The following is a 21,711-nucleotide window of genomic DNA, read 5'->3' on the forward strand; positions in this document are numbered from 1 at the left end:
CAAAGAAGGACATGGGAGAGAGGGCCAACAAATAAGTCAGTTACGTTCCAAAAGGAGAAGTATCATATGTCTTTGAAGAAATATCAGTAAAAGAGATATGCCTGTAGCCTTTGGGGACTTCTGATCTATATTTCACAAATGGGCTTTATAATGGAGACTTTCCTTCATTTAAGGATTGGCTGTGAGTTTACTATTATTTATAGTACCTTGGAATTCAGCCCGGGAAACTGGGTCTCTTTTGGAAGTCACATTCCTAAATCAATCTGTTCCAGCAATTGTATTTAGACATTATGTTACTTCCTTGCATTCCATAGAAATGACCCAAAACACACCTCAACTCTCTAGCCTACCTTCTTGCAACTTTCACAGGTAAACAGGCATACTGTTTGCCTAGGTGTTCCTTGCACTGTTTTTTGGTTATCGGTCCGTTTGAGGATTTACTGTCACAAGATTGTCAGTCCCCATCCTCCAAAGTGCCTTATAATCCATTGTCTAAACTGAAAAAATCACTTAAGTCCAGGCCTTTTGTCGTTGCCTTCTTTTTCTTCATCTTGATCAATGTTTTAAATTCTTTATATGAATATCTGAGATAGTCTAGTGCCCCTCTGTCCTTCTGTCCCAGAAAAACCTGATAGGCACACAGTCTGACATTGTTCAGATTTGTACTCTGCATCAGACCACTGATTTCACGGGTTAACACTTTGGCCCCTCCTAGGGACCAGCTTAACTTTATAGAATAAAGAGTTCTATGGTCTTGAAGGGAGTGTGTGTTTTTCATGTTGAGTTAAAAATATTGGTAGAACTGTCTTTATATCCTAATGAGGCTTGAAATAATTTTTCTTAGTCACTGGACTCAGATGGAACAGTTTTTCTTTTGATGACAATGGAGAGCAGTATAACATTTTGCTTAAGGATGCTGCTTGTTGAATAGTTCATAAGAGTCTTCAAGCTTTAATGAGCTGATACATCAAAATTCACAAGCAAGCAATGAGATCAGGGAAAGGTTTCCAATTGATGAATTTCTAGAATTTAAGGATTCTCCAGTTAATTCTGTTATTGAAACAATCCTCTTCTTGCAGTCCGTAAAGGCAAATTGATTTTCATAGGAATATTGAAGCAAAGATTTGTGGTACTTTGCTATCTTGCTTTAACCTCAAATGTGTTTTAGGGAAAATGCATATATTTATTGGGCCCAATGTAAAATAATCAAACATTTGCAAAAACAAAGAAAAAATTTAAAAACACAGCTGAGTATCCCTAGTAAAATGTGTGAAAGAAAAGCTAGCAGTTTGGAGCCTAAAGCCCACAATAATGACTCAAAGCAGCAAGATATTAATCACAAATACTCAAATCATAAGGACAACAGCAGTTTTATACTTTTCTTTTATAACCCCCTAATAGGTGATGGTCCTGCCCCTTGGGACTCTTCTGTTGCACTATATTTTCTCTTTTACATTTACAACCCTGATTTTACCCCTCAACCTTTTCCTATGTATTAGAATGTGCATCTATGTGAAACCTGCATTTCCCATAGCACAACATATTAGCTCGTAGCTCAAATCAAATTATTTTAGAGCAATGCAACGTAGATTAGTATGACTACAACACAATACTGCTAACCAAAGCACCAATACATTAAATCTCATGAGTGGTCTCTGAAAGTAGACCATACAAATGGGGAGGAGTTGTGGCCTTTCTGGTCCTAGTAGTCTTTGCCTCAACTTTACAAAGCTTGCAGATGGAGGAGGGTGGGCTAGAAAGTGGGATCTGACTGCAAACCTGTAGTAAATGGTTAGCAGAGTTTCTTTTGTGGCTACCAGCCCCTCCAATACCCTTCCTAGAATGGTAAATATAAAGTATAGAATGCCGTGTGGCAGCACAGAAAACTTCAAGGAGTGCAAGGAAGGCTAAGAGGTGGGGCGGTACTGCCAACAGCCAAAAGGAGGCTGGCTGATCACTGTAGCCATATACCATGTCCTTTTATGATATTAAGCCTCTTCCATGGCCACTAGCATCTGCATCACCCCACTAACAGCCAGGTAAAAATAAAGTGCAGGACCCAATACAGGTTTGGTGATATTCAACAGTCTTGCACACAGGTCAAATTTGTTTGTTGCTTTGGCGTTGGCAAGAGAAACATCCAGAGGGTAAAGAATGGACTAGGAGATTGGGTCCAGCTGCCAGCAGCCAATACGTTAGTTGATCACAGTGGCCACATACCCTCTCTAATTATTTTCAAAGGGGCCACTAGCACCTTCAACATTACTCATAGAACAAGGTAAAAATAAAGCGCAGAATGCAGTACGGTGTCTGTTCTGGTTAGCAGTCTTCCACAGAGGTCAAATGTGGTTGTGGCCTAATTGTCAGCACAGGAGCATTTTGAAAAGAGAAGGGTGGGCTAGAAGGTGGGGGTAACATTGCCAGCAACCAAAAGGAGGTTAGCTGATCGCAGTAGCCGCACACCCCACCTCTACAATATTAAAGTCTCGTCTGTGGCCAACAGCACCTTCAATTCCCTTCTTACACATTCTTAAAAATAAAACTCAAAATGCATTAAAGTTTCAGAATGTTTCTGTTGTCCAGTGATACTAAGGAAGATTGACATCTGATTATTTTGTTTTCGCCATCTCCACTGCTTAATTCTTTATTAAAAGTAGGATCAGAAAGATTATTCAATTTGGTTAACAGCGAGACTAAAAACAGTGAACTAGCAACAGTGCAATTTTAATGAGAGATGTTATTGTGCTTTTACAATGTATTCATAAATGCTTGTTTCTCCTCAAACCTAATGCAAAATATAACTTGTCATGGTAGGTAATTTTCATAGAATGACATATGAACTGATCTTTTATGAGACCTTGGATGTCTTTACAATGTTTTAAAAAATATTTCCTTTTTTACAGGTAACAAGTTCTGGGTCTTTAAGGATACCACACTTCAGCCAGGCTACCCTCATGATTTGATAACACTAGGAAGTGGCATTCCTTCCCATGGAATTGATACTGCTGTCTGGTGGGAAGATGTTGGGAAAACCTATTTTTTCAAGGGAGAAAGGTTAGTACTGGCACTTTGAAAAAAATAGGATTTTGTGAACAGTATTTAATAAAAATGTGGGTGAAATCAGATACCAATTAAATGCAAACCCCACCTTGTCTGCTAAATGTATATAATAATGCTTGGCGAATAGGAGAAAATGACTCCGGCAGCCATGGTTGTTTCTCGGACGTGAGGTGAAGTTTGTGAAACTTCGATAATCCTCTCTATATCATGATTGATAGGTTACAGCAAAACTGTTTAGAAGTCATTCAGTCACACATAATTGGAAAACTAGGATGCTAACACCACATACAAAATATCCTTTCGCTCAATATGTCATTGCTATGGTAACACTCTTTGCTTCTCATCTCTATCCTTTTGATTGCTATCTGTCAGTTGATTTTACCCCAATCCTGGAACTTCCAAGTCATTAATTGATATCTCCTCTATCTTCCTAGTTATAATTTTTCTCTGTAAGGAATGTGCCAGAGCGTGTTTCACAATGGTGTTCTTTTCAAGTATTTTCACCCTACACTAGAACATGTGTCAGATGGTCCTCTTTCTGCTCCTTTGCACTAATGTCCCTTGCCTCCATACCTGAATGTTTCCCATTCCATGCTCCAACGTATCCACTTCTCCATCCGCCATAGAACATCACTCACACTGCTGCCACATGCCTGCCTCATCTCTACCCTACATGCAAGTTTATTTAGCCCCCCCATCCAACCTGTTACTCTTATACATCGATCTTCAGCAGGTGCCTGATGCTTATCCTCCTGAAATGTTTATGAAACCCTGCTCCCATCTGTGTGTATCCAAACCATTCACTGCCATGTGCATGTGTCAGTGGATAGCTCAGAAAGCTCTTTCTGCTCATCCTCTGCTTAGCTATCAAGTTTGCTATCCTCTGTGCTACTGGATTTTAATGAATTAGTTGAATCAACCTTCAAAATCATTGTGAAACGTCCAATCTCCCCTCTTCAAGACTCATACTTCTTTGTTCTACAAGAAAAAACTGAAAAACAAGACATTTTGAAAGACGTGTTACGACCAGAGCACAGTGTAATTGGAACACCCCCATGTGATTGACCAATAAGATAGTCTATGTCACATTTAAAAGTAACTTCAGTTGTGATTCATGATACAAAATTATACCAGAACATCCCCAGTATGCACTCGGGAAGAGATACTAAAACTATTGATGAAAATCAATCTGTACAAACTAAAAGTGATTACAGTACTAACCTATCTGGAGCTCATGCATCATAAATAAAGAGTGGGAGCAGATCCTTCTATGGGACAAAATCTGCTCTCATTTCACAGTTTTTAATTTTTTTCTTCTTTATAATGAATTCCTTTAAGTTCTTACCAATATGATCATGTTTTCAAGAACCAACTTTCACACTAGCTATTGAAATTATTACATATCATCCATTAGCTAACCTAATAAACAATACCAGCATATCAGAATGGGTGTTTGAACTATGGTTAACTGAAAATGTACAGCAATATTGATTGACATTGTTAAAACGACACAAAATACAGCTGTTGGATGCCTTTGAGTGTGGTTTGACAGACAATCTTAGGTCTCATTTAATATTTCTCCACTGCCTACCTTATCAACATTTTCTGCAGTACTCATCTTCAACACAAACAGAAATGGACTGGCCTACAGGGACACAAGAGCATTTTCAGTGATGTATTCTACTTTATGCCTTTCTTACAATTGCCCATAATGTAATTTAGAACAATAGTAGCAGTGCAGTGTTAGTTCTTCTTCTATTCCAAGCAAGAAGTGAATAATTACCTACAGAACTTTGAGTCTATACATTTCGTCCTATGTAAGCATCTGATTAAAGAAAATCATGGGGCAAAACTAATTTGATCCATTACAAAGAGATGTGATAAAGTATCTAAGCAAGCCAGACCTGTATGTTTCAAGATTGTAGTGTATTGTTTCTGGCTGTGCCTCTTCCATGAAGCTTCAAGCATGAAGCAGTTCAGGAAGGCTTCTCTCATCCCCGCTGGTTAACTGATGCCCCGTTTTAATTTCAGTTATACAGTCACTCAAGGTGTGTCATTTTAACGATATTATAACTTGTGATCATGGAAAGTTTTGAGATAATGGAATGTTTCAGGTGCAGCATGCAAATATACTAGGGTGCAGCGGTTTGGGAGGAGGGGAAGACGTGTGTGGTGGAGAGGAGAGAAGCATGAGTCCAGGAGGAAGAATGTGATAATATGGAAATGCACTGTTGTAGACAAGGAGTCTAAGGCCATAGTTCTCTAGGTGTAAGTACCCCCTCTCCAAAGCTGACATTCTTTTCTGTTTTCCTAGATGTTCCCTCTGTATTTCCCTTTGCGGCTGGGTTTGATGGGTCATTGATCTAGATTATCGCCCACACTGCAAATCTGATGCCTAACTGGTCAGTTCATTGATATTCAGGACAGAAGAAAACTTAGACCAGTTTTCTCACAAAAACGTTTTGATGGATAGCATCCCTAAAATAATCCATAAGCTATGTCACTGCTGTTGACAAAATATATCTAGTTTTGATGTATATTTGCAGCACCCATGGATACTTCTCTTTAGATAGATTAAATATAGTAATATTTGGTAAGAGTAATACTTTTTTTGTTAAGTGTGATGTAATTGGAATACTGATTGTCAATATCACAACATGTTCAAGAAGGCAGTGATCGCAATCACACCGGGTACGCATACCTACAGCACCAAGGAAAGAAGAAAATCTGGTACAGGCAGGTCCAGTTTGAATTTTTGGAAATTCAAATTGTTAAGCTTCACCTATAATCATTTCCAGTGGTTGGCTGTCAAACTGAAAAGAACTGCATTTTTAATCTTGCCCCATTTTTCATTTGGAAGATATTCACATGAACATATGTGAAGACCGCCCCAGTGCCTTCATGAACGGAGAGTGATTGCTGCCAGTTTCCTCTGGTTTGAGGCTTAGGCAGATGCCTTGGAGAAGCTTTGCTGCTCTGCCTTGATGTTGTTGCTGCTCTTATTTGTTTGGTAGTCTACATCCATCCCATGGTTACCAGAAATACTGTGCCAAAGTGCTAGCAAGCTCTCTCTGCTCCTTACCAGACATTGGAGCATGACTGTCCAACAATTACCTATTCAACCTATTCAAATGAGCTGAATGCTGATTCCGGCGAGCATGCTTCCCCATAACAACTTCTTTTGTGCTGATCTTTTTTGGTCTCCCAATTTTCCCTCTTCCCAGTACTTTCTAGAAATAATATATCCAGTGAGGTGCTGAGCATGCATTTATCACTAGGATTAGTCTGATCGTATCTGAATTTGGAAGAATATATTATTATTCACACTGGTCCCCTGACCCTTCCTTGCTGTGGGGAGATCCCTTACTGGCCTGCTTACTTCCCAGATCCAAAGCAGGCATATGGTTCTGAATAAACCTCTGCATGGCCCCTTTACCTTAGGTAATTCACTCCCCAACTTCTCCCATGAGTCAGAGTCCAGCCGACCCATTCTATTTGCAAGATCTGTCCTTCCTTGACACTGAACTATTGAACTAATGTTGCCAGGTTCCTTAGTACACAATATGTTTAAACTGAAATTTCAATACACCTGAAGCCTAAACTGGGATGAAAAGCATCTATCCTTGAACAAAGTACACCTGTAAAATTGTGAACAATGAAAACGGAGATTCATCTATTTTAATTTGACATGGGCTTTGCTAACTGGATCTTGTAATGAGATATCAGTCAACTAGTGACAACAAACAGCATAGAGAGGATCATCATTTTTGACAGATGGATTGCTATTTATATCTCATTCATTATGATGCCATCAGTCCTTGATTTCTCATGAAAGAAGTTTACAATCTGTCCAAGGTGAACATAGGATGACATTTGTCTTTGTTTCCTATAGGAGAGGATCAAAATCATTAGCATTTCTCAACCTTGCATTGTAAACAGCCTAGCGATCCTGATCATTGTAATGACCACAAGAAGAAACTATTGAGTGCAAGTTTGGTACCTAGTGCTGTACTTTGTGATTTTATACAGTTTGATTTACTGTTTACTATGTATGTATGTTTAAAGTATTGTTAAGTGTGGCTGTAAATTCTGTTTTAAATGAGACTGTGATAAATGTGCTATAAACTAGCTAGCCGCAAGCTTTACATCATCTCCTTTGAAATAGGCCTTGAGTGTTTACCTGAGGTACCTCATAGAGTTAAGGAGGCCAAATTTCCATCTCAGCACAATTATGCAGCAGCCTGTTCAGTGGGGAACATGTGCATTCTCACAATTGATACCTTCATACTTCATGGTTCTGCAAAAATCCCTTACACTGGTGGTAAAATGGAGGTTGAGTAAAGGGAGTGATGTAGAAGGTAGTTGCAGGAAAGAAAGGGTGGTGGGATGGAGAGGCACAATGGCATTAGAGGAAAATGAGGGTGTTTCATTTGAGGAATGATTAACATGAAGGTAGGAAGAGTATCTGGTTGATGTGGAGTAGATATAGGACACGTTATTTGTGAAGTTGGAGGGCTTGGGTTAATTTGAGGTAGAGGGTAGATTTCCAAGAGGATTCAAACCACTCCAGTCTGAGATTTTGAAGGAGCATGATGCTTTCAAGTTTGAGCTTTGACCTATCATACTCTGCATATTACATATTTATGAGTTAGTATAGCGTTTCATTTCATGTAGCAATTGTGCATAACTTACTACAACATGGTCGATTCCTTGGACTTGAGTTTCACAAATGCCCAAATTCCTAGTAGAAATAAGAGGCCCCTTGCAATTACCCTTCTTATGTTTACATTTTGATAGAATATAACTGTACTATTAAAGTGTCTGTGCACTGTGCAGAACACCACATCAAGATTGAGGTACAGGGCATCATTTACCAGGAGCACATTTGTCAGGGCATCAACAATTAGGAGTGCAACAATGCAATATTAATCTCAAGATGATATGAGGCAGAGTTGGAGGAATAGAAAGGAAATTAAAAGATTCTGAGCTGCGAAGAAAGAAGGTGAATTTGCCGGATGATAAAGTAGAAGTCTTTAACACATAATGGTGGGGGAACAGGGAGTTGTATGTGGGCATGGGGACAGGGAGAGAAAAGTACATCAGGGAAATCATCATGAGGTAAAGCCAAATGGGAGAAAATGTGGTCTGGAAGAATGTTGATACTAAAGAAAGGTAGCCTAATTCGTGGGTCAACTAGAAGTGGGGCTGCATGTGAAGGTGAAGCAAGGTCCAGTTGAGACAGAGCTTATAAAAATGGGTTTTCAACCTATTTTCAGAATTGTGCTATGGTCAATCAGTGTCCTAAGGTGTCTGGAACATTTCTTCCAAAAGCAAGGGGCTAATCCGCAAAAAGATTATGTAGCACTTTACAACTTTTGACTTTTTATGTTTCCATTTATGTAGATTTCTCATGTTTGTGTTGATGTCCAAGATCTTGAGATATGAGCGAACATCCTCAGACTGCTGTTGGAGTAGTCTTTTAAAGGTGAAGCAAGCCATTTTAGACGTTATTTTGGCTTCTAAGTGTAGCCAATGGAAATCACTTAGGACAGAGGAATCTGGTCAAATATTCTCATGCCCTGAAATAAGCGTTGTTGCAGAGTGAAGAATAGATTTGGTTGATGTTACAGAGGGCATTCGACTGGCAACTGAGATAGAATTCCCATAATAAATTAAAAATAACTGCAGGGCTGACTAAATGATGGACGTCACTGCATTGAAGAAAGGACTTATAGTGTGAACCATGGCTCTTGCTTTTGTGTCTTGAGACTTACAATTGTGAATCCATGGACTGACAGGAGTCAATCCACATACCTAGTTGACTGTCATCATTGATCTTTCAATGGTATAAATCATAACTGTTGAGATAAGAAGGGCAACCTTCGGTAAATATTCAGTCTTCTGGTCAGGAGTAAGAATAAATTTGTTTTTCTTCAGACTGAGCTTGAGAAGGGTTGAAGACGTCCACTTTTGTAAGTTCAAGAGGCAATTTTCTGGAGCACTAGTGTCCTGGATTGCAAAGAACTTTAAGTACTACTCTGTTGGGTAATAGCTGGAATGCATAGTTCATCACATTTCTTAGTGATTGCATATACTAAGTGAACAGGAACAGCACTTCAATAGGGGTAAGGGCAGCGGATATGCTGCCTACATGTCTAGCTAGTTTTGATTTTTCAGAAAGGATGAAATCCAAGTTGAGCCTTCATCTCTAATGCACACGAGGATCTCAAGGACTTGGAGGAGGCTATAGTGAGGCCCACACCAGCAAGTGAAGAAGGATGAGCAGTCAGGTATCATCCCTGTCCAACATGCAGAGCATATGGCCCAGCATTTTAAGTGCTACTATTTCTGTGCTGCAGTCTCTTCAAAAGCCAGATTGGTATCTACCCAATAACTCCTTTTTTGAATGTTTAAATTCATCAGATGGTTTTTAGGGTATATTAACGTAATAGCTATTTTTATACAAAGTTTAAGTGACCACAATATTGAGTGCCAACATATCTGGAAGGTGACTATATATATGGCCAAGTATAGGTTTTCTATATCTTACAATGAAAATTTGTATCTTGGCAATATATATCTTCATGGCTCATGAATGTGGAGTTTAGAATAGTAAGTCTATGCAGACATATCTAAACTTACCATCACAATATTGTGGTACTCAGTATTAAGGAAACAAACATTTTGCCTGGGAATATTTCTGGCCTGGATAATTTTACCTACAATTAATATGTATGTGTTATCTTACTGTCTCTATGCAGTGGGGGAATGTTTCCTCGCTTGTGTAGTCAGGGAATATGCCTTCTTTCATAGAGCTGTTTATTTTCCAATGAAATAAATAAGAAATAGTTTAATGTTTCTTTTTTGTCAATGAGACAATAATGGAATCTTAGTGATAGGAAGTTGTCTCTAACTCATTAATGATCTTGCAGAGTTTTGTCTCTGTGAGTGGTGTGAAATTAGAGTAGTATCTACAATGCATTGAAATCATAAGAGATTCCTGGAATAGTATGCGTAGAGTGAAGATGGAGTTCCTGAGCAAAGCAACTTTGTTGGTTAAAAAGCTGAGGAATTCAATGTATTTGAAATATAATTGATGGCAGTGAGATTCTGGTATTGGTGTTGAGTTGAGTTTCACAATCTTGAATAATTCTTTGGCGCAGTTTTGAATGTAATTTATCATGATCTCTCAGCTTTGGGCTTTTGCAAAAATGACTTCAAGCTGATATTATCTAGTAGATTCAGACCAGACCACACCTCTGAGACAAGGGTCTTGCTGTTTATGTTTGTGTTAGAATTGTAAAATTGTTTTTAGTTGCCTTGAGCTGAGAGCTTTTTGATGGCCATGATGTAGCCTTCAGATATATTGCCCAGGTAAAGATTAAAGTATCCTAGATGGAAGACCAGAGCAATCATCACTTGTTGTTCTGTGCCATAATCAGTGAGATCCTGATTGAAGGACAATGATGGCCGCTGCCAATCTGCATTGGGGGGCAGCACAGGAAAAAAAAAATACACACTTACCTTTTGCTGCCGGCTGCCACGATCTTCTGCTCCTTCGCCACACATCGCTGCTCCTCCACTAAGGTCACTGCAACCTTCAGTTGCACAGGCTCCCAGACTTCCTATGCAATCCCAGTGCTTCTCTCATGTAATTACTCCTAGCATGAGAGAAGCTCTTGTATTGGGCAGAGCGGGCCAGTATCATGCTCCAGCAGGGATAGTGAGCCTGTGCCCCTGAGCGCTGCTGATATCTCTGAGAAACAGCCTAGAAATATCAAAGTGCACATGTCTGTTTGGCTGTCCTAAGACAGCCGGCCAAACGACATCCACACTTTCAGTGCCTACCATCACTCTTCCCCCTGCTGCTGATCCTCAAACATGGCCGCCTTACCCTAGACTCATAGACTGAAAGTTAAAAATAAAATTACAATAAAATAATTTTACTGTCACTTCATTTTTCTTTATCATGGATTTCACCAGTGGGGCGACATTCCTCCGCTATAGCCAAGGAGCAGCCCCTGATGAATGATATTGGAGATCTTGGGTGATAAATTAAAGCAAAATATGTAATTGTATTGATATTAAGTGACGATTTCAAGACTTGTTTGAGAGATTCTAGAAACTTTGGGTTAGGGGCAGTAATTAGTGTACTGGTTATGATGATGTGATGTATTAAAGCCAAACAACCTCCAATATTTTTACATGCTTAGTATATCATAGCCCTTCGGGGCAACGATGGCGAGAAAAAATTGACGGACATTGTAATGAATAGGAAATCATGGTTCAGTCAACTATAGGTTCACTAATACATGGATGGTGACTGTTTGCTGTTGTGCAAATGTGTAGGCATCCTTTTAGACTGCAAGAAGAAGGCCTGTCGGTGAGACATTAGCTATAATTTTATATGAAACTATATTCTGTGTTAAGCATAGCTCTTGTGATAATGGACCGGATGAGAATAGTGCACCGCTCTAAGAGTCAGATGTACAACCCTTTTTTGCGCTCACAAACAGGAGATCAGCCTGTTTATGACCACAAAAAAGGGTCATGGCATGTACAAACGCTATTTTGGGAGTCATTGACTTGCAAAATAGCATTTATGACTCTCGCTATTAGGAAGAGGCGTCCCTTCCTAATATCAAGACTCCATGCCATTTACTATTTTTTTGCGACCCCATATGAGGTCGCAAAACACTTGCAGTTTACCCCCTACTTCAAGTAGGTGGTAAACCACTTGCAAATGGGAAGGAGTCCCACGGGGACCATTCTTCTTTGTGAATGGGTGCGAAAATATTTTTTAAGATCAGGCAGTGGCCCCACGGACCCCTGCCTGCCCTTAAAAAACGCAACTGAAAAGTTTCATTTTTCTTTTTTAAATACATCCTGTTTTCCTTTAAGGAAAACGGGATACATTTTTTAAAAACTGCGTAATTGAAAAAGCTGTCACAGGCATGGTGGTCTGCTTACCCCAGCAGGCAATAACTCAAAAATGTGCATTTGAGTTCTTGTTTTGGATCCTGACTTGGATTGCCTGGCACTGTGAGTTACATGAGGCCAGAAACAGAGGAAGAGTGCATAGCAGAACAGAGATTGTTGTTGCAGTTTAAGCAAACCAGGAATGGTTGTAGTAGAAAATAATTGATGGGTGCTATTTTAATTATTGCTTAACAAGAAAAGTTGAATTAATAAAAATACTCGTTAAGAACTATTTTTAGTTTATTTTTAGTGGTAGCTTGTCGATCAAGAATTCATAAGTAAGAAGGGATGGGATCATGTCCGAGGCATGAAATTGTGAGTCACTCCAAACAAAGCTGCTGGTGAATTAGTTACATTAAAAAGAGGCTACTTTAGAACAATCTGGTGGACTGGGTGACTTGGTGGAGGGCGATGGGAACAAACAGGTTGAATTCAGAGGTGCTGTTCTTGCACGAGTAGTGTTCATTTTTTTTAGACTACTATTTGTATTACAATTCCTGTGTGATGCATTCTAGGGCTTAGATCTGACTCTGCAGTCCATGGTTAGATAAAGCAGGAAGGCCCTGTGTGCTCGGCACCTGTTGTGGCTGGAGCACTAGTCGAGAGAAGCAGCACCCTGCAGATTCCTATGACTTAGAGTCTGTGTTGGTAGTCAGTCGCAAAACGATGAACCCATCAAGAAGACTCCTGTCTGCCTAAGTAAATGGAGCTCCTTTTCCAGACAGCCCAGTGAGTCAAGCAAACAGCCTTAAAACGTGCTGAGACTCACCAGAGACTCACTGCTTGCGTCGAAGTGGTCCTTCTACCCTAATATCTGCCTCCAAGCTGCTCGTGACCTCACATGGGCGTCTCAGTGCAATCACCTCTATGTCATGACAGTGTGATTCAAGAATTCAGTGTGCTGCAGATTTGTAATAGGTTTTCAGGCATTTGAGCCTTTACGACCTGTCATCACTGAAGGTGGGATGAGAGTGGACATTGGGTGGCTGCATCTGTCACTTACCTCCTAGTTGCATGTTCCACCTTTGCCTGCCTGCTCTGCTCCTGCTTCTAACTGCGACCAGAATATTTAGCAACATTATTTTCTGTTATATATAAAAATAAAGGGCCTGATTCCCAAAAGTAAACTTAGACCAAAAGTCTAACTTTATTCGTAGTAAAGTTAGATTTTTGGTCTAAGTTAGACTTCTGGTCTAAACTTAGACTTATGGCCTAAGTTTACTTTTGTGAATCAGGCCCGAAGGGTTTTAATTATATATGTTCAAATAGGAGTCAAATAATTTCTGTATTTATTGTTAGTGAGCAATAGGTATATATTACTGAAAGTTATGATAATTTCTTCCCAAAATGAAATATAGACATGGGCATAATAGGGCTGCTGTTAAACCTTTTCTGACTTTAAATCCAGAACACCAAAGGCAAACGCTATACAGTCGCACAATATTACGCACGATACTCAGAAGAGCTGAGTACATGTTTGTGGGCGAATGGATATTTAGAGACTTGCATCCAACGGGAACGACCAGATACATAATTTGCAATCTGTGGTGTTGGAAGTGTATTGTTTTCTAGAAATGTCGTCTTCTTGAATGGTTGCCCATTATTTTGAAAGTCGTTTTGTGTCGGGCTGCAGTTCAAGATCTGTAAAAAAAGAAGTATTTCAGAGCAAATGACTTTTTTCAATACACGTTTAGAAAATACTATTAGCTGTAACACATGTCAGAGAGACCGGGCAAAGACAAACATTTATTGATGGGTTATCGCTTCTTAAAGCCATACCAAGCACATTGAGTCACAGGAATGCACTACAGTAAATGAAAGTGAATCGAATAACACACGGTTTTCTCATATAATTGAGCTGTAACAGGATATCAGTCACCTTTGGGAATACAAAACAAATCCCACTCTTCCGAGTAGTCATTGTTCATAGCACATTCACTTCTTGTGAAATGTTATGATTTCACTTCCAGGCCGCAGTATGTGTATAGAAATTACTCATCTTTTATCAGTGCTTCCCCGTTGTTCAGCATCAGCATCATAGCTCAGGCAGGAGAGATACTGCATAATGGAGTGTGGCTGTTTTCTGCACCGGTAGGTGGACTTCCCAACACAATGCACCACACCACTCAACAGCCTAGGCTCAACCTTGCAGCGGAGATCTGGTCAAACTCGAACCGTCTGAGGCAGAAAATGAGCTAGAGCCTGAGCTGAGACTTATGTCTTCTAAAATTCAGTGAGAAAAAACCCATATGGCATTAGTTCCATAAATTACCATAAATGATGGCATCTGAGTAGTGTTGGCCCAATGTCGCTACTATCTAATCTTCTTAACAGCAGCTTCTGTCACTACCTCTCCTCTTCCTCTTCTCAGTCACTGAGAAGACTTGGAGGGTAGTAGAAGAGACAGAGATGTTAATCAAGGTAATGGAGAAGGGTCCTTGCCTCTCTCACCGCCCCCAGGTCCTACTTGCACTCTTAAGTAGTGGCAGTGCAGAAGGAAGGGGAAGTTTTTGCAACCCTATTTCTCAATCTGCTCTGCATTGCTGCAGGTGAAAGCTGTTTGGCATGGCAGATTGACAAGCAGATCCTATTGAGGCCTTATGCTGCCACCTTACATGGCTCCTTCTTTCATTGAGTAATAGTTGTTGTTGGAGCCAGCCGTGTGTTACAGAATACGTCTGCGGGTTGTAGAATCCCTCACTATGAAATGAGGTAGACACGTAGTTGCTGTATAACTTTCTATCCATATAGCGGTTACCAGTAGGTAGTTATAGTTAGGACTTGGTTTCCATAGGAAGAGTGTTTTTTCATTTGCCAATATCCCTGACGTTGTTTGACGAATCTTTGTGAAATTTTCAAAACTAATACGCCACTCACCAGCTGCTGTGTTGAAAGTATCGGGGTGATTCGTTAAGCGGGAGCCGAAAAAAAGGGGGGGGCCCAAAACGCTTTTTCTCCATGTCAATTTCCATAGAAAACTTTAGACATGGGTATAGCCCGACCTGCTGAATGGAATTGCACCAAATTTTGCAAAAACTTAGCACTTGGTTCAGAAAGCACTTTTTTGTTAAATGGTGTAAATCCGTTCAGGAGATCCTGAGAAATGTAAAGACTTTTCAGATATACAACTGTGGCCCCTGTGGATCCGCAAACCCTCCTGATCTCGTGCCTGAGATCTGATTGGCTGCCAACACTTCAAACCAGGAAGTGTTGCCAGCCATCTTGTGAATCGGTTGAACCAAGTCACAAGCAAAAAAGAAAAGGTGGCAGGGTAGACACACTCTGACCCCCATGCCGCACCTTCGGTAGTACGATGAGGTCCCCTTGCCTCCTAAGGGCCTAAGGACTAAAGTGGACTTCATCCCTCAAGCAGCAGTGAGCCAGAAGGTGCTTTTGTAGAGTGGTGGAGAAAGGTGGCGTGGCCTCTCACCACGTCTTAGCAATCCAGTGGTGTGGGGCTTACTGGAGGTAACAGGAGGGCTAGTTGGCCCCCAAGGACCCTCAAGAGCCAAGGGGACTTCATCCTCCAAATAGTAGTGCACCAGGAGACACGTTGGCAGAGTGATGGAGAAAGGGGCGTAGCCTGCGACCACCTCTCTCTCATTAATTCCACTGTGTGAGGCTTACTGGAGGTAACAGATGGGCTAATTGGCCACTCAGGACCCTTAGCAGTGAAGGGTCTTCATCCTCTAACCAATAGTGCTCCAGGAGGTGAATTTGCAGAGTGATGGAGAAAGGGGGCGTGGCCTGCTATCAGAACTCCGCAATCCTGCTGTATTGACCTACTGGAGGAAATAAGAGGGGTGTTTGAACCCCAAGGACATCCTTGTGGACCAACTACCCCTCCGTTTACTTCCAGTAAGTTCCACACAGTGAGATAAAGGCCCTGAAAAAGCTAATTGAGTCTTTAAGAGGCAAGGTTACAGCACTGAGAATGGCGGTTGTTAGTCTAACAGAGAGGGTGAATTGTGAGACGGTTCCCCCACAGCATCCCTGTCCACCACCAAAAAGAGAAGTGAAGATAGGTGTCTGGGACTTTCTAGGGTGTGCTATGAAAGACTAGGTACTGTGCTGCCAGAATTAGACCCTCATCACCCCCTCCTTCATGCCCTTGAGGTCACTGTTTCAGTGACTCGTAAATTAAATCAACAGTACACCCTCGAGGTGTTGGCCAAGGTAGGGGAGGTGGTATGGTGACAGAGAGCGGCGAGGTCACATTAGTTGAAGGGTGCTCTTCCAACTTAGATCATGGGGAACCACTGGGATATGGGTAGTGAGGGATGGTGTTTACACCAGACCCAATGTTCAGGGTAACCAAGCAGTGGTATACCTTACAGAGGTTCCCAAACTATCCAAGGATGGGTACGAAGACCAGGACTCACTCAAAAACAAGGTCACCCACTGGTTTAGGTCTACTCAACATTGCTATTCAATTATTAGAGACAACATTGAGTATGTAGAAAGATTACCCCTTTCAGGTTCACAGTGGTTTATGATCCTAGTTAGTTTTTTTAATAAGAACATGGTTGTTGGACTATTTTCAATTAACGCCCGCACTATTCCTTCTGTTAATTCCTCTATTACCATCAGATATAGACCTCCAGTCAGGCAAGATTTAGTGTTACTCAGACCTGTCCCGGCAGGGCTTCCCATACGCAGCATGAGTGATTTGAGAGGGCAAAATTACTCTGGGATGAGGGTTTGAAGTCCCCAGACAACAACCTAGGTTCCCAAGGGTAAGCCCCAAATGCGCACCAGTCAGTAGTCTCTATCCATCCAGTGGTGGCCATAAAATCTGAGGCTCATTGCGAGCCAATTGTTGTGGGCAAAAGTAGGAGTAGGGCTCCAAAGGGGGGAACCCAAGGATTGCTCTAGCAAACCCTGCCACCCCAGAGTGTGTGATCATTATTTAAGGGTCCATGTCAGGAATGTGGCAGGGATCTCCAGTCTACTAGTTGATCGAGAATGGTGTACTTTTGCGGATTCCTTTGATGTGATTTTATTTCAAGAAACTTGGAGTCTGTATACCCCTCCCAGTAGTGTTTTTTCTGCGTATGGTATAAATGCTACTAGAAAAAAGATAGGTAGACCCTCAGGAGGTCTAGCAGTCTGAGTCAAAACAGCATTAGAGTCAAAAGCCAAACTCATCCACAATGATTCCCTAGTTATATTAGTGTTAGAGATCACACTTTACAGTGGCTGGAAAACTAGGATTTCTAATGTATATAATAAAGTAGTGTGGGTACTGAGGAAACAAACACGATCCGCATCTTGGACCATGTCTTTTCCAAACTCTCTGATAATGTTCCCAGGTTAGTAATGGGTGACTTTAACTGCACTTTTGTACCGCTTGTCCTCACATATTCACAATTCATAGACACACACTGTCTAGGCAAATGGTCCCAGCCCTGGAAATCTACAATATCAAAGTCCTTGGGGGGGGGGCTCTCTATGGAGCAGAACTCTTGGGTACTGGTAACACAAACTGTTTGTCAGGCATAGAAAATCGCTTTCTGAGATATCTGATAGACCTATCCTTCAGTGCCCCTTTGACTCCTCTTTATTTGGATTTTGCTCATTGACAATTGGCCCACAAGTTAGATTATAAAGTACTCATGCTTTGGTATCAGATATGGACTGTTAAAGAGCTTACCCCTTACAGCGAGGTCCTGTCCGGTCTTTTGAAACTCCCTCAGGTAATCTTGATTCCATGGTTTAGTTTATCGAGGGACCCTTTGGTCCAATCCGGAATGTCTGGCTTCTATTCCAAGGGCTAGGATTAAAGGGATGTTCTGGGGAAACAACAGCTGAGAATGATTTGATAAAACCAGAGGGTAGTCTGACCAAGGAGGTTCTATATAAATACGGTTTGCTTTGTGTAAATACAGGGAAAGACCAACACATCTGACATTCTTATAGGGCATGCACATCTCCTAACAAGCATTGGCATAGCCAATAGGTCTCGCCTTTGGGACCTTATAAGTGTTTAGCCATCCAACAGTTGATGTTGTTGCACCAAGTATATTGTGCTGGGTAACTAAACACTTATAAGGTCCCATAGGCAAGACCTATTGGCTATGCCAATGCTTGTTTAAAAATGGGTACCATGATGGAGTCTGACCAGGAATCAATGAGTCCAATCGCACAGCAGGCTGCTAGCACTCACATTATTATTGGGCCCCATGGTTAAATATTGTGTATGACGATGTCGACAGGACGCCGTCTGGCCCCGGGGCCTTTCCCCCTTGCTAGCCTTTAATGCACATTATACCTCCTCTCTGGTGAAGGCTAGATCTAATGGGAAGTCTGTTGGCAGTATTCTCTGACCTACATCACTTGTGGGAGAGCCGCCCACCTTCCCTCCCTGTCGAAGATTTTGGAAAAGTGTTCCACCCAGTCTCCCTCATCAATAACGATCTCAATGGAAGGGGTATCTTCTGTCATTAGGAATGGGGATTTTACCACCTGCCAGAACTCTGTACTATCCTTGTTAGTGTCTACTTTATCCCACTTTAGTGAGTAGCCATTTATTTGATCTATTATCATGTCTTGAGCCGCAAGTATCCTCTTTCTATAAGAGCTGTGGGTTTTTATAGGGAGGGATATGGACAGGCTCATGGGGAAATAGTCGCTTATGGCATTCTTGTGAAATGAAATGAAATGAAATGAAAAGAGTATTTATAGAGCGCGGTAGCTACCCTGAGGCGTCCGAGCGCTACGGACAATTGCGTTTAGGAGGTCACGGAGCCTGTCCTAGTCTAAGAACAGCTGGGTTTTGATTTTTTTCCTGAAAGACAGCAAGTTTGGTTCCCTGCGAAGGTGGAGGGGCAGGGAGTTCCAGAGTTTGGAGATGTTATAGGAGAAGGAACGACCACCGCTGCTCACCCTCTTGATTCTGGGTACAGTCAGGAGGTATGAGTGGGAGGATCTGAGCTGTCTGTTTGGTTGGTGGGGTTGGCTAATATGTGGTTGATGGTAGCGCCTGATCTCCAGAAGGCTCGGTGTGTGATGCACAAGGCTTTAAATGTAATTCTATCCATGATGGGGAGCCAGTGGAGCTTTCTAAGTTCTCTTATAACTGGGGTGTGGCGTGGGATCTGGAGAAGGGTACGTGCCGCGCAGTTCTGGATGACCTGCAGTTTGTTGAGGGTGGACTGTGGGGCCCCTAAATATAGGGCGTTACCGAAGTCCAAGCGTGATAAGATAAGGCCTTGGATCATGATCCTTCTGGCATTAAGGGGTTGGAGGGGGGTAATTTTTCGAATGAGCCTGAGTAGGCCGAAGCAAGTGGCTGAAAGTTTTGCTGCCTGGTAGTTAAAATTGAGGGACTTGTCCAGCCAAATACCCAGGCTCTTGATTGTGTCCTTGGGCGGCGGGGGAGGTCCCAGACAGGTGGGTCAGAGGTGGTCAATTTTAGGGTTGGGGCGGTGGCCTAGTAGCATTAGCTCAGTTTTGTCTCCGTTTAATTTGAGACAGGAGGATGTCATCCATAAGGTCACAGCCTCCAGGCAGTCCCTGAGGTTGTTGGGAGCGGTGTGGGGCTGGTTCAAAGCTACCACGAGCTGAGTATCATCAGCATAGGTGATTATTTTTAGCCCGAATGGGCGGACAATCTCAGCCAGGGGGCTCATGTATGCGTTAAAAAGCGTAGGGCTCAAGGAGGAGCCCTGTGGCATACTGCAGTCAAGGGGTTTGGTAGTGGGGACAGTGTCGCCTTCAAAGACTTGAAAGGATCGCTCCTTCAAAAAGGATTCGATCCAGGAGAGTGCTGAGGAGGAGACTCCTAGATTGATAGGTCTCTGCAGAAGTATGCTGTGGTTTACAGTGTCAAAGACGGCACTGAGGTCCAGCATGATAATGGCTGCAGTGCCTCCCTGATCTGTGATCCTCCTTGCCTCCTCTGTCACATTATTGAGTGCAGTCTCGGTGCAATGCAAGGGTTGAAAGCCTGTTTGGGTGGGGTGGAGCAGTTGGTGGGTCTCCAAAAACTCTGTCAGGGTCTTATTGGCGTGCTTTTCCAGGATCTTACTGAGCCAGGGTAGCAGAGATATAGGTCGATAGTTTCCTGGAGTGTTGGGGTCTAGATTAGGTTTTTTGAGGAGTGCTTTGACCATAGCCTGCTTCCAAGGCAGCAGAACAATTCCAGTGGCCAGTGAGGTGTTGAATAGATCTAAGATGGTGGAGAGGATATGGGGGTGGCTGCCAGCAGGGAGCGAGGTGGAGCTGGATCTTAAGGGGATCCGGATTTCTCAGGGTGCATAATGGATTGTAGTGAGGGTGTATCAAGTAGGGGGAAATTGGCGAGTGTTGCTAAGATGTTAGGTTGTGATTCGGGGGGTAGTTGTTGAAGTAGGGACTTGAGTGTGTGGGAAGGAGGAGTAAATGGTTTGTATTTTATTATGGAAGAATTCTGCTAGGTCATTACAGCGAGCCTGGGGTTGAGGAGTGTTTGATGTTTTTCCGTGGGTTTAAGAAGGGATTTTGCGATTTTGTAAATTTCCTTGTGTTTTGATGCCGCTGCGTTTATTCTGCTCTCATAGAAAGCTGCTTGCGCTGCTCTTATTTCTTTTTTAAAGTCGTTTATTGCGGCTCTGTACGCCGTTTTCCTGGACAGGGAGTAGTCTAAACGCCAATGTCTATCGAGTTTTTTGCATTGGCGTTTCTTTTCTCGCAGGTCCTGGGAGTACCATGGGGAGCTCTTAGTAGTGCGCTTTGGTTTTGTTACAGTGATAGGGAGAACGGAGTCTAAGGTGTTTGAAATCCAATTATTAAAGTTTTCATTGGCAATTGAGGGGTCCGCAACGCAGGGAGGTATGTGGGAGTCTAACGCTGATGTCCACTCTGCTAGGGGAAGTTTGGACCAGTTGCGTTCTTTCCGGGTGACTAAGTTTGATGCTTGGTGGGGGGCTGAACGATCCCATGAGACCGGAATTAAAAAATGGTCAGTCCAGGAAAGAGGCAGGGGCTTTCCCACCAAAAGACCTGGACAGTTAGTGAAGATGGGGTCTAGGAGGTAACCTTTAGAGGGTAGGTTTTTGCACTAATTGTTGGAGCTGTAGTGCGGCGAGACTGGAGATGATTTCAGAGACATAATTATCTGAGGGATTGTCAAAATTAAAATTAAAATCTCCCAGGAGGGTAAAGTTGGAAGAGCTGCACACTAGATTAGCTATGGAGGAAGACAGGGAGTCGAGGAACTGTCCCTGGATCCCGGGAGGGAGGTATATAAGTATTCCTGACATAGTGCTTGTAGGAGAGAAATCTAGGGCAAATAAAAGGCTTTCGCAGTTGGGAATTGAATGGGGGAGCTGCGGCAGCTATAGCAATCTTTGTATATAATTGCTAGGCCGTCTCCTCTTCCAAGTGTGCGGTCTTCACGCACAATTTGATATCCTTTGGTTAGAGGCTGGACAATATCGGAGTCTGACTTGAGATGGAGTCTAGTTTCTGTAAGGAACAGGGCGTCAGGACTATGTTCTTCCAGTAGTAATGAGATCGCGGTGGTGTGTTTTGGGAGGGACCTACAGTTTAAAAGAAGACTACTTTGCGGTAATATTTTAGTTGGGTGAACAGTGGAGAGCTGAAATCCGCAATAGGGACAGGTCGAATTTACAGAAGGTAGGGCAGGGTAGAGGGGTTTTGGCTCTTAGTCTGTGCAATGAGTCAGAGGTG

At 42.1% G+C, this 21,711-nt stretch overlaps 1 protein-coding gene across 2 annotated transcripts in view; it reads left to right on the forward strand.

Annotated features, from left to right (window-relative positions):
• Window positions 1–21,711, forward strand: part of MMP16 (matrix metallopeptidase 16) — a 586,413-nt gene that overhangs the window by 539,671 nt on the left and 25,031 nt on the right. For both annotated transcript variants that reach the window (XM_078687068.1, XM_078687069.1), the window contains one exon: window positions 2,904–3,054. In XM_078687068.1, coding sequence (XP_078543194.1) covers window positions 2,904–3,054 — 151 coding nt within the window. The remainder of the gene's footprint in view (window positions 1–2,903; window positions 3,055–21,711) is intronic.

This window comes from Lissotriton helveticus, chromosome 4_1, assembly GCF_964261635.1.
Source record: "Lissotriton helveticus chromosome 4_1, aLisHel1.1, whole genome shotgun sequence".
Taxonomy (NCBI): Eukaryota; Metazoa; Chordata; class Amphibia; order Caudata; family Salamandridae; genus Lissotriton; species Lissotriton helveticus.